This window comes from Brassica rapa, chromosome A03, assembly GCF_000309985.2.
Source record: "Brassica rapa cultivar Chiifu-401-42 chromosome A03, CAAS_Brap_v3.01, whole genome shotgun sequence".
NCBI lineage: Eukaryota > Viridiplantae > Streptophyta > Magnoliopsida > Brassicales > Brassicaceae > Brassica > Brassica rapa.
In genome coordinates this window covers 16,387,040-16,402,076 of record NC_024797.2, presented here as the reverse complement: position 1 = coordinate 16,402,076, position 15,037 = coordinate 16,387,040, and the positions used below count along the sequence as shown (strand labels likewise).

General features: G+C 37.3%; 4 protein-coding genes and 1 non-coding gene across 9 annotated transcripts; 3 read left to right on the top strand and 2 right to left on the bottom strand.

Moving 5' to 3' along the window:
* The first annotated feature begins 174 nt into the window (after nt 1–174).
* LOC103859198 (guanine nucleotide-binding protein-like NSN1) lies at nt 175–3,228 on the top strand. The gene is made up of 9 exons (XM_009136699.3): nt 175–303; nt 377–621; nt 1,093–1,201; nt 1,287–1,460; nt 1,529–1,743; nt 1,832–2,096; nt 2,192–2,371; nt 2,444–2,655; nt 2,726–3,228. The coding sequence occupies exons 1-9, from the start codon at nt 285–287 to the stop codon at nt 3,059–3,061; spliced, it is 1,755 nt and encodes a 584-aa protein (XP_009134947.2). The 5' UTR covers nt 175–284; the 3' UTR covers nt 3,062–3,228.
* A 6-nt stretch (nt 3,229–3,234) lies between these two features.
* LOC103859197 (hepatoma-derived growth factor-related protein 2) lies at nt 3,235–4,562 on the bottom strand. Of its 3 annotated transcripts, none has more exons than XM_033287061.1 (4): nt 4,419–4,562; nt 4,123–4,292; nt 3,761–3,995; nt 3,235–3,676 (listed from the first exon to the last, which is right to left on the bottom strand). In XM_033287061.1, the coding sequence occupies exons 2-4, from the start codon at nt 4,289–4,291 to the stop codon at nt 3,436–3,438; spliced, it is 645 nt and encodes a 214-aa protein (XP_033142952.1). In that variant the 5' UTR covers nt 4,292; nt 4,419–4,562; the 3' UTR covers nt 3,235–3,435. The 3 variants fall into 3 exon arrangements, with proteins under 3 accessions (XP_033142952.1, XP_009134946.1, XP_033142951.1); XM_009136698.3 differs by having other exon boundaries at nt 4,123–4,342; nt 4,419–4,553; XM_033287060.1 differs by having other exon boundaries at nt 4,123–4,342; nt 4,435–4,520.
* Nucleotides 4,563–4,803: 241 nt separating this feature from the next.
* Nucleotides 4,804–7,227, top strand: LOC103859195 (TATA-binding protein-associated factor 2N). Of its 3 annotated transcripts, XM_033287054.1 has the most exons (9): nt 4,804–5,169; nt 5,249–5,329; nt 5,398–5,486; nt 5,573–5,647; nt 5,792–5,877; nt 5,969–6,079; nt 6,172–6,237; nt 6,416–6,769; nt 6,821–7,227. In XM_033287054.1, the coding sequence occupies exons 1-9, from the start codon at nt 5,047–5,049 to the stop codon at nt 6,994–6,996; spliced, it is 1,161 nt and encodes a 386-aa protein (XP_033142945.1). In that variant the 5' UTR covers nt 4,804–5,046; the 3' UTR covers nt 6,997–7,227. The 3 variants fall into 3 exon arrangements, with proteins under 3 accessions (XP_033142945.1, XP_009134944.2, XP_009134945.2); XM_009136696.3 differs by having other exon boundaries at nt 6,416–7,227; XM_009136697.3 differs by having other exon boundaries at nt 5,792–5,882; nt 6,172–6,241; nt 6,416–7,227.
* LOC103859194 (sterol 3-beta-glucosyltransferase UGT80A2) lies at nt 7,085–13,968 on the top strand. The gene is made up of 13 exons (XM_009136695.3): nt 7,085–7,294; nt 7,334–8,567; nt 8,685–9,236; nt 9,326–9,496; nt 9,561–9,624; nt 9,703–9,760; nt 9,834–10,011; nt 10,087–10,217; nt 10,298–10,400; nt 10,482–10,558; nt 10,639–10,686; nt 10,783–10,932; nt 11,008–13,968. The coding sequence occupies exons 2-13, from the start codon at nt 8,372–8,374 to the stop codon at nt 11,176–11,178; spliced, it is 1,899 nt and encodes a 632-aa protein (XP_009134943.1). The 5' UTR covers nt 7,085–7,294; nt 7,334–8,371; the 3' UTR covers nt 11,179–13,968.
* Nucleotides 7,473–7,545, bottom strand: TRNAV-UAC. The gene has a single exon. It is a non-coding gene; the product is annotated as a tRNA-Val (tRNA).
* Nucleotides 13,969–15,037: the final 1,069 nt, after the last annotated feature.

The following is a 15,037-nucleotide window of genomic DNA, read 5'->3' as shown; positions in this document are numbered from 1 at the left end:
TCGAATTCAACATTATATATTTTTGTTTTTTACAACAAAATCAAATACAGAATAAACCACATTATAAATCTAATGGAACCTAATCGAACCGAACCAGAATATGGTTCGGTTCAATTGGGCAATTTGTTTTTAAACCGTATAACTGAATAAACCAACCCAAAAAGGTATAAACAGAATGCCCATCTCCAAGCAAAACCCTAAGTCCCGCCGTTATCTTCATAAACCCAAACCTACTCACTTCTTCTTCTTCTCTTTGCTTCGCTCCCAGCGGCAGACAAAAAAAGATGCCGAAACGTAGTAAAAGTAAGCTAAACCTCCTCAATCGAATCTCAGTATGTTAAAAGGTCTTTTACTGATTCGTTTTGAAATTTTGCAGAGAGCAAGAGTAAGAGGGTGACCTTGAAGCAGAAGCACAAGGTCATTAGAAAGGTCAAGGAGCACCACAAGAAGAAGGCAAAGGATGCTAAGAAGCTCAACCATAACCGTAGGCCAAGAGCAGAGAAGGACCCAGGTATCCCCAATGACTGGCCTTTCAAGGAACAGGAGCTCAAGGCACTAGAAGCTCGACGTGCCCGTGCTCTCGAGGAGATTGAGCAGAAGAAAGCCGCCCGCAAAGAGAGGGTATGATCAATCTTAAAACTTTATAGCTCCTTTCTACACTGTTTCGGTTGATGTATTGATAAAGCTTCAGTCTTTTTGGGATTACAATTGTTAAAGACATGTCCTTTGTGTTCTGGGTGCTGTTCAAATTGTTAAAGACATATGTCCATTTTGTTCTGGGCGTTGTTACAATTGTCAAAGACATGTCCTTTGTGTTCTAGGTGTTTTTAGAATTGCTAGAGACATGTCCTTTGTGTTCTGAGTGTTGTTGAAATTGTTAAAGACTTCTCCTTTGTTTTCTGGGTGTATTTAAAATTGTTAAAGACATGTCCTTTGTGTTCTGGGTGTTGTTACAATTGTTAAAGACATGTCCTTTGTGTTCTGGGTGTTGTTACAATTGTTAAAGACATGCACTTTGTGTTCTGTGTGTTGTTACAATTATTAAATACATGTCTTTTGCGTTCTGCTCTCACTTTCTAAGTGCATTTTCAGGCAAAAAAGAGGAAGCTTGGTTTGGTTGAGGATGAGGATACCAAGACAGAAGAAGGATATGGAGAGGGGAAGAAGGGAGATGACTCAATTAGAGTTGTTAATGTTCGAGGTGAGTGGTTTTGTGCTTTTGACTCAACTCTAGAGTTGTCAGTTGTCAACCTTTTTTACATTCACTGATGTCTATTGTTTCACAGATAACTCGGAGAGGGCCTTCTACAAGGAGCTTGTGAAAGTCATTGAACTGTCTGATGTCATTCTCGAGGTTCTTGATGCTCGTGATCCCCTTGGGACGCGTTGTACCGACATGGAGAGGATGGTGATGCAAGCTGGTCCCAATAAGCACCTCGTCTTGCTTCTCAACAAGATCGGTAAGCTTTCTGTACAAGTCTCTGCTGGACATAATCATTACAATTTGTAACGCAACCTCTTTGTCCAGATCTTGTTCCCAGAGAGGCTGCTGAGAAATGGCTCAAGTACCTTAGGGAAGAGTATCCAGCTGTTGCCTTCAAATGTAGCACCCAAGAACAAAGATCAAACTTGGGCTGGAAATCATCAAAGGCGTCAAAACCAAGCAATATTTTGCAGACGAGTGATTGTCTTGGAGCAGACACTCTTATCAAGTTGCTGAAGAACTACTCCAGAAGTCATGAGGTTGCTTTTTTTTTTCATAAATAATTTACATTCTTAATCATCCAGTTTATTGGAATTAATCTTGCCTTTGTTGTTTTGTTTTTGGCAGTTGAAAAAATCTATCACAGTTGGTATCATAGGACTGCCAAATGTGGGGAAGAGTAGTCTCATTAACAGTTTGAAGAGAGCTCACGTTGTCAACGTCGGCGCCACTCCTGGACTGACTAGGTCTCTGCAAGAAGTTCACTTGGACAAGAACGTGAAGCTGTTGGATTGTCCTGGAGTTGTGATGCTCAAATCTTCAGCGAATGATGCTTCTATAGCTCTCAGGAACTGTAAAAGAATCGAGAAGTTGGAAGATCCAGTTAGTCCAGGTAATAGAATCGAATATCGTTTTGTGCTTTGTCTTGTTAAGGTTATAAACCTCAGTGATCTAACTGTGTAATTTTCTGCTTTGTGGGAAATGTAGTGAAGGAGATTCTCAAGCTTTGTACGCCACAAATGCTGGTGACTCTGTACAAGATCCCTAGCTTCGAGGCTGTTGATGATTTTCTTTATAAAGTCGCCACCGTTAGGGGCAAGCTTAAGAAGGGTGGTCTTGTGGATACTGAAGCTGCTGCGAGGATCGTTTTGCATGACTGGAATGAAGGTGTGTTGTTACCGTCTCTTAGTCCACACTCATAGACTTGGAATCTTGACTAACTCAATGGTGTTTTTGCAGGTAAGATTCCATTCTATACAATGCCGCCAAAGAGGGACCAAGGTGAACATGCAGAGTCAAAGATTGTGACCGAGTTGGCTAAGGAGTTCAACATCGATGAGGTTTACAGTGGCGAGTCCTCTTTCATTGGGAGTTTGAAGACTGTTAATGACTTCAACCCTGTCGAGATTCCTTCCAATGCTCCTCTAAATTTCGATGAAACTATGATTGAGGTTGGTTAATACATTCTCTCTTGCTTTGTAACCTGCTTGGTATGTTTTAACCACTGGTTATTCATCACAGGATGAGTCTAAGACTCGGACCGAAGAAGAAGAGGCTGATGAGCCTATGGAAGCTGAAGAGGAGGAAGGAACAGGAAAGTCGAAATCAGAGACAAGCAAGCAGAACAAGAAGCTGTACGCAGCTGAAAGCATGCTGAATACAAAGAAGCAGAAAGCAGAGAAGAATATGAGGAAGAAGGCGAAGAAAGCAGCAGGCGGTGAGGATTCCATGGACGGTGATTATGATTTCAAAGTGGATTATGCCAAGAACAAAGCTACGGACATGGATGAAGGAGAAGGGTTCCAAATTGAGGCTAAAGTACCAATGGCTGAACTAGTTGATTTGACTGAAGAATGAGTGGGTTTAAAACACAAACAAACAATCTTGTTGTTCTTTCTTATTTGGTGTAGTAAACTTTCGATATACACGTGTTTTGCTTCATGAAGCGATTTTGATTTCTACTGTTAAACCCTTTCTTTTGCTCCACCAGTACTTGGATTATCAAATATAAAGTGTTAACCGAAGCTGACTTTGCTCAAATACAACAAATTCACTCAAAAAGAGGTCCAAGAGAGACCCTAAGTTAAGCCACAGGTTCGGATCAGTTGTTGGCAGTAGTTCACAGCGAGATTGAGAAGATGTAGTTGCAAATTGTATATAGTTTACAAATGGTTCAGAACTAAAGCTGGAGCAAGAACTGTCAACAGAGCATCTACAACTACAATAAACCTCTAGTGTTTGTCACGTTTTCTCTTCTTCTTTGTTTTCTTGTCTTTCTTTGAGTACTTTTTAATTCTCCGACCAGGCTCCTTGTCATCTGAATGCTGTCTCTGAGAAGGTGGTCTCTCTGGACCCAAGACTACCTTCCATTCCCTTGTACCAGAACTTTGCAACTCATCAACCTTCTCGGCGGGAAGATAAGGTCCAGTTTCATCCATCCTAGGACCAATAGACCCTCTACCACGTTTGTTCCTGTCATTAACAAAGAAGACTCAGAAGATGACGGAAGCTATAGCAAACTCAAAGGTAAACAGAAGCTATAGCAAACATACATACCGTGACTGGAGAAAAGACTCAATCTCATCATCTCCTAAACCTTCATCCTCATCGTCCGATGGATGTGTGACCTTTTTCTCATCATTACTGGAACTACATCTCTTATCCAAACTACTCCGCTTCATTCGGCTACTACTGCTTTCCTCTCTTGATTTTCTTTTGCGTCTCTCGCTCTCTAGCTCAATCTCTTTCTCCCGAGCCTTCCACATCTCATTGGTCTCCACCGCTCTGTTTGCTGTACAGTCAATAAACAGTCAGAAACATGTAAAGATAGATTAAAGTAAACAATTAACATGTTAAAGCTAATACATTGAGTACTAAGACAGACACATAAGCCACAAGGACAGTAGGAAAAGCATTACATTGCTGAACACCAAGGACGGTTGCAGTGAGAAACCTCGAGTTAGGACGATGCCTTACAATAGGCTTCTCAAGATAAGCTCGGACACCATCTCTTTCAGCTCGTCTCCTCAACTCTGCTGCTTCTCTTAACAGAACCGAAGCTATTCGATTTTCAGTCTCCAGATCCATCCCAAGCACACACAAGCAACTGATAGAGAATCCTAAACCTAAAGCTATGATCTTTGGATGCGAGAGAGAAAGTAAGTGAGTAAACAGAACAAAAATCAAAAATCGGAAAACAGAGGAGATTGATTACCAGTAAAGTTAGATACTTTATGAGAGATAAGCTTCGATTTCTCGGCGTTCTTCTTCTTCTTCTCCCGCACGACCACAGATCTCCTTGGTCGCCGGATTGTGGTGGAGGCGAGTCAATTGAATCGATCACGCCGATAAAAATTTAGTAAACCGAACCGGGGCGGTCCAATGCACACTCAATTTTTTCTGGTTTAGTTTGGTTTGGTTTAGGAGTGTTGATTTTACTTTCCGGTGAAATTTTGAGATAAAGTAAAAAAAGGAAGGAAGTAAAAAAATCTTGTTATCAACGATTCGCGGCGGTTAAGATGGAGATAAACTATGGAATAATCTGGACCGTTGGTGTTAATCACGCGCGAGTAATAAAAGAGATGATACGATGTCCCATGAAAATCGGATCCGGATCCGAAAAAAGCTGACCCGTTTTTGAAGCGGTTCCCGAAGCATATACCGTTTTGGGCCCAGTCAACAGTACAAGGCTCTCTTTGGTGTCGCTTCGTATAATCGAGTCATCGGCCTTTCCCGATGCTGTTCAAAGTCATAGAGAGTTTATTAATGCTTTCACTCTCACTCCCACTCTCACTCACACTCGTCCTCTCAAAAGCGTTTTACTGAGTAGTAGTTTTGCTCCAATGGAGAGATACAGTAGAGTGGAGAAACCAAAACTAGGTTCTCCGATCAACGAGAACGAGATCCGTATCACCAGCGTTGGGCTTATTCGTAACTACATCAGCTATGCCATCACTCTTCTTCATGTACCCACTCCTCTATCTACTTCTCTCTCTGTCTGTTACAGTTTGATTGACTCACGAAATGTTCTGTTCTGTTTTTTAGGAGAAAGGTGCGAAGGACATTGTGTTGAAGGCGATGGGGCAGGCGATCAGCAAGACGGTGACAATCTCTGAGATACTCAAAGTCAGTGCTCTCACTTGATAAAGTCTTTATATATCATTGATTGTGCTAAGATTATATATATATTGCAGAGTAAAGTTTCAGGCTTGCATCAAGATGTTAATATCAGTTCTATGAGCATTACTGATGTGTTTGAGCCTATTGAGGAAGGTCTTTTACCGTGAGTATTATTTTCATTACACTCTGCTGCTTTTGTTTTTTTTTTTTTTTGGGTGGGTTTAAGTGGATTTAACGTAATGGATGCAGGGTGGAGGTGATACGTCATGTTTCCATGATTTCAATCACATTGTCTTTGAGTGAGCTTAATCAAAACTCTCCTGGGTGAGTCAAGTTTCTCTTTTTTCATCATCTCCTCAATATGGTTTTTTATTCAGGGTTTACTTTTGTATTTTTATTTATTTTTTCTTTAGAGAGGCATCTCAGTTGCTATATCTGATGAGTTCACCTACTTATGAATGAGTTCAGGTACCAAGCTCCAGCACAGATAGATCAATCTAAGCCTCTATATCAGCCAAATCAAGCCCGTCTTCCTTACAATGCTTACCGTGAAGGTAATGCCTTTTGACTTTTTTGTTCTCGTGAACTACACCTGTTGATGTTTGGTTATTGTATAACAACTTTCAAAATTTTGGTTGGTTGTAGATTCTTATGGTCGAGGGAGGGGACGTGGCAGGGGAAGAGGTGGATATGGAAACTACAAAGGGGGTTATCAAGGGAAGTACAACCAAGGGAACTATCAAGAAGATTATCAAGGTATTGATATGCCATAGAATTGAAAGATAGAGATGCGTTCATATTTTGTCTAGTTTGTAACTGACTTTGATATTTTATTGTGATATGATTAGAAAATGATGGCGGGTATTCAAACCGGGGCAGGGGTCGTGGTCTTGGACGGAGCTATGGCTATCGTGGTAAGTCAGAACATTGTCAATTAGAAAAAAAGAACCAGCAAAATGGCAGGGTGTGTGGACGATATATATAAAATTGATTAGTTCATATGCTTGTCACACATCTTTAAACTCTTCTGTATCAAGTGATATCCTCTTTTGGTACGTTTTGTTTGAAATACAATTGTTGGATTTGTGTTAGGTGCTGGATATGGTGGTGGCAGAGATAGTGGTTATGGTGGTGGCAGAGATAGTGGGTATGGTGGTGGTCGAGATGGCGGGTATGGTGGTGGCAGAGGCGGTTATGGTGGTCGCAGAGATGGCGGATACGGTGGAGGCAGAGACCATGCATACGGTGGAGGCAAAGACCAGGGATACGGTGGAGGCAGAGACCGGGGATACGGTGGAGGCAGAGACCAGTCGTACGGTGGAGGCAAAGAACAGGGATACGGTGGAGGAAGAGAAGAGGGATTTAGAGGAAGAAGAGGTGGGTTTCGAGGTGGTAGAGGTGTCAGGTTTGTTGGAGGTAGAGATGATGGATATGGTGGAGGCAGAGGTGGATATGGTAGATACGAAGACCAAGGTGATGGATATGGTGGAGGCAGAGGTGGATATGGTAGATACGAAGACCAAGGTGATGGATATAGAGGAGGAGGCCAAGGTGACATGTATAAGGGAGGTCGAGGCGGATATGGTGGAGGCAGAGGCTATGGTCGTGGACGTGGAAGGATGGGTAATGATGGTCGTTCAAGAGGTGGTGCTAGTAACCAGAAGCAAGCCTAAGTTGTTTCTTTTCCATTCTCTAAGCTAAATGGGCAAATTTGCTTCTCTGCTTTTTTTTTTACGTAAAACTTGTAGCACAATCATGTTAGTCTTTGTAAGTCTCCCTTTGGTAGTCTTCATATTAAAAAGCCCAAAGGGAGTTGAAGTAAGGAGGTTCCTTTTTTGTTTTCTCATCTCTTTTACTTCTACACAAATGTAGTTAAGTGCAAAAGAAGCTTATGTGTTCAGTGCTTTGTTTCTTGTAATTAGCTATTGCCTGCTTCCTTTTGTATTTTGTATGTCATGATCTTTCTATACTGTTGTGTAGAGAGTCCATTAAATTAATTTTTCTGTCAAGGAGAAAAACAACACTTCTCTTAGATTTCGTAATTAATCCCATCCCTTCCTCAAGTTGCAATGACTGTTTGAAAACTGAAAGTTGAAACAATTGGCCTTTAGCTCTTTTTCATTAATCTTAAAACCAAAAATATGAAAAATGGTGCTGCCCAGGATCGAACTGGAGACCTTTTGCGTGTAAGGCAAACGTGATAACCACTACACCACAGCACCTTATGATTATCATCTGATTTTAGTAAGAAAATAGCAAATATCTGGTTTTCTTTCACTATATTTTAAATTCTTAAATAAACTAATTTACTTTATATAGGTCAGGTATTTTTTTCTTGGGCACAAATTGATAAATATCTTAACTTGTTACATATCTCAATCAAAACTAGTGAATTTTGTTTGATTAAAAACTTTATTATGGAAATGAATCGAATAAAATATTAGCATTTGACCATAGCAGCTGTGAACCATTAAATAAGTTAAAGTGGAAAAACTATACTAAATAAAGAAAATTATGTAGGTTAGCTGTTATTTTCTTGGGCACAAATTGGGAAATATCTGAATTTTGAAAAAAAAAAAGTTCTTCAATAATATGATGAAAGACTAATAAATATCCCGGGGAGAGGGAAAAGACGACAAGGACGTAAAATACGAAAATGACAAAAAGAGTAGATTCGCTGTCAACGCATGCGACAGCGTTTTAAGGAACATTTATTCTGAGCCCAGTTTATTCTCATTTATAAATTGACGGAACTATCCATCGTTCCGACAGTTATTCGCGATATCATTACCTGAACCGGAGGGATCCCAACCATCACGCCAGACATCGACCCTTTTTTTTTTGTCCGAATGCGCCGCTTCTCTCTCTCTCGAGACAAAGATCGAACCTTTTTCTTTTCTTTTCTTTTTTTCTTTTAAAAAGTTTCAATCTTGAATATATCGCAAGAAAAACCAAGAACAGAATCGTAATAATTATATTCGAGAAGACACCGAAGCGCAGGAGGATCAAGAATCGTCTCTGCTGGTCGAGAGAGAGAGAGAGAATACGATGCCGGAAACATCGCCGGCTAATCTTGACAGGGCTGCTTCGTCTTCCTCTTCATCTTCTTCAAGCTCCGAACGTGCTTCCGTGAAAATCGAGGAGATTGAAGGTGGTGGCGTCATCAATGGCTCTCAAGAAGCGGAGAGCCAACCGGAAACGACTGCAGCCTCCATTGTCGAAAACGCTTTGGATGAATCTTCAGGTAATTGAACGGAAAGAAGAATTGGATTGAAACAGTTTAGGCTTAAAGTTTGTTCCTTTTGTTTGCATCTCGATCTTGTGGATGATCTTGTAAGCTTCTTTGTGTGGTTGTTTTCAGGTGGTGGCAATAAAAGCTTTTCTCGACAATGGTCAGTGCCGATGGACAGATCTACAAGCAATGATAGAGCTGAATCATCATCATTACCATCCTCAAAGCCTAGGTTACACAAGTCAAAGACCGAGAGGCACCGCAAAGTCACTCACATTCTTGCCGAGGACGCCGCTAAGATATTCGACGACAGAATCTCTGCAGGGAAGAAGCTAAAGCTGCTGAACCGTATAGCTAATGTGAAACCTGATGGCACAGTCGTGTTCGAAGTTCCAGCTGATTCCATCCCACAATCTATTCCTTTAGACCGTGAAGAAGATTCCAAAAACGGTGATGAGCCTATCGATGGAGTAGACTTTCAGTACGTTCCTCCTATGCAGATTGTGATGCTAATCGTCGGTACGCGAGGAGACGTTCAGCCTTTTGTTGCAATAGCCAAACGCCTTCAGGACTATGGACATAGAGTTAGACTTGCAACCCACGCAAACTTCAAAGAGTTTGTTTTGACTGCTGGATTGGAGTTTTATCCTTTAGGTGGAGATCCAAAAGTGCTAGCTGAGTGTATGTTATCTAACCAAAAGTGTTACTTCAATCTAATATGTTATCAGCAATTCATTTCATTGGGTTTCCTTTGATACATTGGTGTGCAGATATGGTTAAGAACAAGGGGTTTTTACCGTCAGGCCCTTCAGAGATTCCTATCCAACGGAATCAAATGAAGGACATCATATACTCACTACTTCCAGCATGTAAAGAACCTGATCCAGACTCTGGGATTGCCTTTAAAGCTGATGCTATTATAGCCAATCCTCCAGCTTATGGTTAGTTTCAGTAACTTTTGAGATTCACTTTGAATGGTAACTAACTTGTGAATCGCCATTGCAGGACATACACATGTGGCAGAAGCTCTGAAGATACCTATTCATGTATTTTTCACCATGCCTTGGACGTAAGTCTTTGTATCAGAATCATTCAAAATTCATTCTGTTTTAGAATCATTCACACTATCTTTCTTATGATGATCCAGGCCAACCAGTGAGTTTCCACACCCTTTGTCACGTGTGAAACAACCAGCAGGATACAGAGTGAGACTTGATTTTTCTCAGATATTATCTGATTGGTTTACTTCTTCTAACATTGACTTAATGCAATTTTCAGCTCTCGTATCAAATCGTCGATTCATTGATCTGGCTTGGGATAAGAGACATGGTGAATGACCTTAGGAAAAAGAAGCTGAAGCTAAGACCTGTTACATATCTAAGTGGAACACAAAGCTCTGGCTCTAACGTTCCTCATGGATACATGTGGAGTCCTCATCTAGTCCCAAAGCCTAAAGGTAGTAGCATGACTAAATGAACTTACTAATGCAATGATAGATGTTCTTAGAATGTTACTTTTCATTTATTTTCAGACTGGGGTCCACAGATCGATGTAGTGGGGTTTTGCTTCCTTGATCTTGCATCAAACTATGAACCTCCTGCAGAGCTTGTGGAGTGGCTAGAAGCTGGTGATAAACCTATCTACATCGGCTTTGGTAGTCTCGTGAGTTTTTTTTTTTGGAGCCTTCTTAATCGCTCAAACGTTTGTCTATGGTGAAAATAATGTGTTTATTTGTGGTAAAGCCTGTCCAAGAACCAGAGGTGATGACTGAAGTCATTGTGGAAGCACTTCAAAGAACCAAACAGAGAGGAATCATTAACAAAGGCTGGGGTGGCCTTGGAAACTGTATGACCTTTTACTTTAGTAATTGCTTGTCTGTTTGGTGTATTGTTGTAATAATATATGGTTGATGTGGCTTTCATACAGTGAAAGAACCCAAGGACTTTGTCTACTTGTTGGATAATGTCCCACATGACTGGTTATTCCCTAGATGCAAGGCAGTGGTATGTCTATAATAGTCTAGAACTCTTCTGATGTTTTAGCATTGTGTGTTGTCACAAATTGTGGCTCTTTCTGCTCTCAGGTTCATCATGGTGGTGCTGGAACAACGGCTGCAGGTCTTAAAGCAGCGGTGAGTTTAGTTTTAGTCATTGAGTGTAAGCTGAAAGGTCTGCCTCTTGAGATAGTTGCTAATCTTTAAGTGTTTTGCTTTGTCTGAACCACACAGTGCCCAACTACAATAGTGCCTTTCTTTGGGGACCAACCTTTTTGGGGAGAACGAGTGCATGATAGAGGAGTGGGTCCTCCACCAATCCCAGTGGACGAATTCTCACTTCATAAGCTTGAAGATGCCATAAATTTCATGCTCGACGATAAGGTAAATAATAATATGATCATGGGCAATGCCATTGAGTTAACAAATGAAACTGAGCATATTTATAATTGGGAGCAGGTGAAGAGCAGTGCAGAGACTCTAGCAAAGGCGATGAAGGACGAGGATGGTGTGGCTGGAGCTGTGAAGGCCTTCTTCAAACATCTTCCGAGTACAAAACAGGATCTTCAGGAATCGATCCCTGAGCCATCTGGATTTCTCTCTTTGAGACAATGCTTTGGCTGTTCTTAACTTTCTACCCACCTCCTCCAGAATCTCCTATTTTCTCCTGTGCATTGTTACCTCTTCTTGTTATGTCTGTTTTCACTTCTTGTTCCACTGGTTTTGCTTTTACAATTCACTTAGAAAATGTTTTAATATTTGTGAAGTACTTTGGAGTGTGATGTATAGGTGATGCATATAAGTTTTGATTTGTTATAAGCAGCAAAATAAAATGATGACAAAGTTCTTAAGTTTTGTGGGTTTTGATTTTTAATATAATACAGTATAGTTTTTGGTAAACAATGGTTTACTATACTATAATAAACTACAAGAAAAAATACAAGACGATTTATATATGTGACAATTATATATATTTTATGAAAATTTATGTCACCGTCCTAAAAAAATTGTAAATACTTTTTCCATTAATCTGCATAATCCATATTTATAGGATTCAAAAGTGTTTGTATATGTTCATAAATTTCGAGTTCTTTATTTCAGACTTGTATAATGGCGACAAGAAAATGTTTCATCTACACAAGTTTGAATGCATGAGAAGAAGGAACATATTCAATCATATATTTTTATTAATAATTTGTTTATTTTCTCATTACATTTTATGATTCAATATTTAAAAAATTGGTCTTTTATGATCAGGAGGTATAACAGGTTCAGACAATATCGATGGATCATATCTCTTATGATCGGGAGGTATAACAGGTTCAGACAATATCGATGGCGCATATCTTTTATGATCGGGAGGTATAACAGGTTCAGACAATATCGATGGCGCAAACCTTTTATGATCGGGAGGTGTAACAGGTTCAGACAATATCGATGGCGCAAACCTTTTATGATCGGGAGGTATAACAGGTTCAGATAATATCGATGGCGCAAACCTTTTATGATCGGGAGGTATAACATGTTCAGACAATATCAATGGCACATATCTTTTATGATCAGGAGGTATAACAGGTTCAGACAATATCTATGGAGCAAACCTTTTATGATCGGGAGGTATAACAGGTTCAGATAATATCGATGGAGCATATCTCTTATGATCGGGAGGTATAACAGGTTCAAACAATATCGATGGCGCAAACCTTTTATGATCGGGAGGTATAACAGGTTCAGACAATATCGATGGTGCATATCTTTTATGATCGGGAGGTATAACAGGTTCAGACAATATCGATGGCGCATATCTCTTATGATCGGGAGGTATAACAAGTTCAGAAAATATTGATGGCGTAGAACTTTTATCGCAACAACATTTCGCAACACTGAGACCTTCATTTACATATATCCCTCTATTAAAACCTTTCTCTTGACACATTACATCGCACTTGTCAGGACGCAATACTTCATTAAGACATATCATGTTGTTAAGGACACTCACTGCACTTGCTTGTCCTGTAATAACTCAAATAAAAACTTTAATCGCACAACGAAAATTGTCATCACAAAATCATTCTTTATGTATGGATTTTTGTAAAACTAATGATTCACCTAAAATGAAAAGCAAGAGAATAGTTGACATCATCACGAAAGATTTTTCACAAACGTATGAAGATCTTAGGGTCTTCATTTCCCTTGTATAACAATTTTTTGTTGTTGTTGAATTCTTCTTCTCTATGTATGTAAATATTTTGCTTGTTTGTTTGTTTGTATATTTGATTTTAGTGGTGTGCATGGTTCTTATTATATAGGATGAATTATATTTGGTATAATGGTAAAATAGCTATGTAATTACACATAAGTGAATTATTTTAATATTTGTTTGAATTTATTTATGTAACTTAATTATTTAAATAAATTAAATTTTAAATTAAATGAATATTTTGATATTATTTTCTTATTAAGTATATGAGAATAGATATGTTTGAGTTGTATAATGTAATTTTTATACTTGTAAATTATTATAATTCAGTTTAAAGAAGTTGTCTAAAAATGCTCTCTTCTCATGCTTTCACATCATTAAAGAAGTTATCTAAGAATTTGACACCTAAACATAAATTTTAGAATTATTAATTAATCTATTTATAATTTAAATCAAATCTTTTAACAACATATCTAATAACCCATAAATCATTTCTAAAGAATAGTTTATATTCAGTCGACCAAAATTTTAATATTAATCTTTCTGAAGGTAAATAATAATCTAATAAATGTTGACAAAAAATAATATAAGAAATAAATAATATAATTTTAAGAAAAAAGAAAAACAATTCATTTACGATTTTTTCATGATTCATCAAATCTACCTTAACAAAATAAAAAGAGTGAATCACGCAAATTCTTTTTTTTTTCACTGAGCTCAAGACTAAAAAATAGAACGAAAATTAGTTAAAAACACAACCACAGATAAATATACAATCAAAACATATAAAAGAACATCAGAAAACAGATATAATAATATATAATAAATTAGTAAGTAAATATATAGTAGACATATAATTTAGTGTTGGTGAAAATTTAGTCAACAATTGATAATTTAGTAAAAATACATAATATTATAATCTAGTACATAAATTTTAATAATACAAGGAAATACAAAATGAAATACAGAAAAGAATGAAATCCTTTACAATATTTCCACGCTTCATCAAAATCCAAGACAAAAATAAATAAATAAAGTAAATCTGGCATATTTTTTTTTCTATTTTAGTCACTGAACTCATGTTTTGCGAATTTGATAAGAAACAGTAACAAACCCCACAACCATTAAACTCAAGATAATGAAAATTAATAAGAAATTATTGAAAAATCACAACCAAAAATTAATACATAATTAAAATTCAAAATTCAAAAAAAAAAAGATGGAGAACAAGCAAAAAAAAAGTCAATAAATTTTACATTGAAAGCAGTACAATTTTATTACAACCGCAAAGATGAATGATATAAAGCGCAAATCTAAAGTTATAATATCAATCAAAAATTTAAAACGTATTCAGTTTCTATTTTAAAATATTAAAGAGATACTATATAAAATCAACGCTTATATAATACTAACATTTTTTAAAACAAACACAATATAAACCACACTAAGATTAAAAAAAAATAAGACTACAAAATAAATCAAAAGAAAATACTTAGAACAAAATACACATAACTCATGTATAAATTTCTATGTAGGTTAATATGATTAACCACCATATAAGACGGCAAGGTTGTGTTTCTGTTAATCTAATAAATGTAATGCTAGTGAACGGTAATAATTAAAATGAGATAATACGAAGACAACGATATGACAGAAAATTAAAAACAAAGTACATAGATATAAAACAATTGTCAAGCAATAAACTTTTATAAAAACTTTACGCGCTTCGCGGATAAGCCCTTATAGTTAGTTTTAGTATAGTTCAATTTTTCTATTTGTCTTGAATTTTAGTTATATATATATATATATATATATATATATATATATATATATGAATATTAAAATCATAAGCATTCAATTTCTTAATTTTTATTTATCTAACTTATAAATATTTAATTTATTATTTTTGGCAGAATAAGCTATCTTAATTAATCTTAAGTTGTTTTTTTTAAATTGTTATTATTTTATTAAACTGATTTTAGATAACATATTTTTTTACTAGTACTGGTTAAAACAATAGATTTTTTAATTATTAGTTATAAATGTGTATTTTACTTAAAAGAAATTGTTTTTTGTTATGTGATTATTTTGTTTACAAACAGTTTGAGCAAAACAATGGTAAAGGCCAGTTGTTATCGATTGTAAATAATTGTGACCCTTGTTTTTCTCAGCATTTTCAACACATACGGAAAGTAAGATAAAGAGTTAAGTGAGGTTGTGAATTCATATGCGTTTGGGACATCATGAACCGGATGATCCTTCTGGTTTGGCTAAATGATCCTTTGTGAT

Coding starts and splice junctions, on each gene's coding strand:
- LOC103859198 (XM_009136699.3), top strand. Junction 622..1,092: donor AAGCCGCCCGCAAAGAGAGG/GTATGATCAATC, acceptor GTGCATTTTCAG/GCAAAAAAGAGGAAGCTTGG. Junction 2,097..2,191: donor GGAAGATCCAGTTAGTCCAG/GTAATAGAATCG, acceptor TGGGAAATGTAG/TGAAGGAGATTCTCAAGCTT.
- LOC103859197 (XM_033287061.1), bottom strand. CDS start 4,291: ATGGATCTGGAGACTGAAAATCGAATAGCTTCGGTTCTGTTAAGAGAA. Junction 3,996..4,122: donor CGTCCTTGGTGTTCAGCAAT/GTAATGCTTTTC, acceptor TTGACTGTACAG/CAAACAGAGCGGTGGAGACC. Junction 3,677..3,760: donor GAGTCTTTTCTCCAGTCACG/GTATGTATGTTT, acceptor TGTTAATGACAG/GAACAAACGTGGTAGAGGGT.
- LOC103859195 (XM_009136697.3), top strand. CDS start 5,047: ATGGAGAGATACAGTAGAGTGGAGAAACCAAAACTAGGTTCTCCGATC. Junction 5,170..5,248: donor ATGCCATCACTCTTCTTCAT/GTACCCACTCCT, acceptor TCTGTTTTTTAG/GAGAAAGGTGCGAAGGACAT. Junction 6,242..6,415: donor AGCTATGGCTATCGTGGTAA/GTCAGAACATTG, acceptor GATTTGTGTTAG/GTGCTGGATATGGTGGTGGC.
- LOC103859194 (XM_009136695.3), top strand. CDS start 8,372: ATGCCGGAAACATCGCCGGCTAATCTTGACAGGGCTGCTTCGTCTTCC. Junction 10,012..10,086: donor TCTAGTCCCAAAGCCTAAAG/GTAGTAGCATGA, acceptor ATTTATTTTCAG/ACTGGGGTCCACAGATCGAT. Junction 10,687..10,782: donor CTGCAGGTCTTAAAGCAGCG/GTGAGTTTAGTT, acceptor TGAACCACACAG/TGCCCAACTACAATAGTGCC.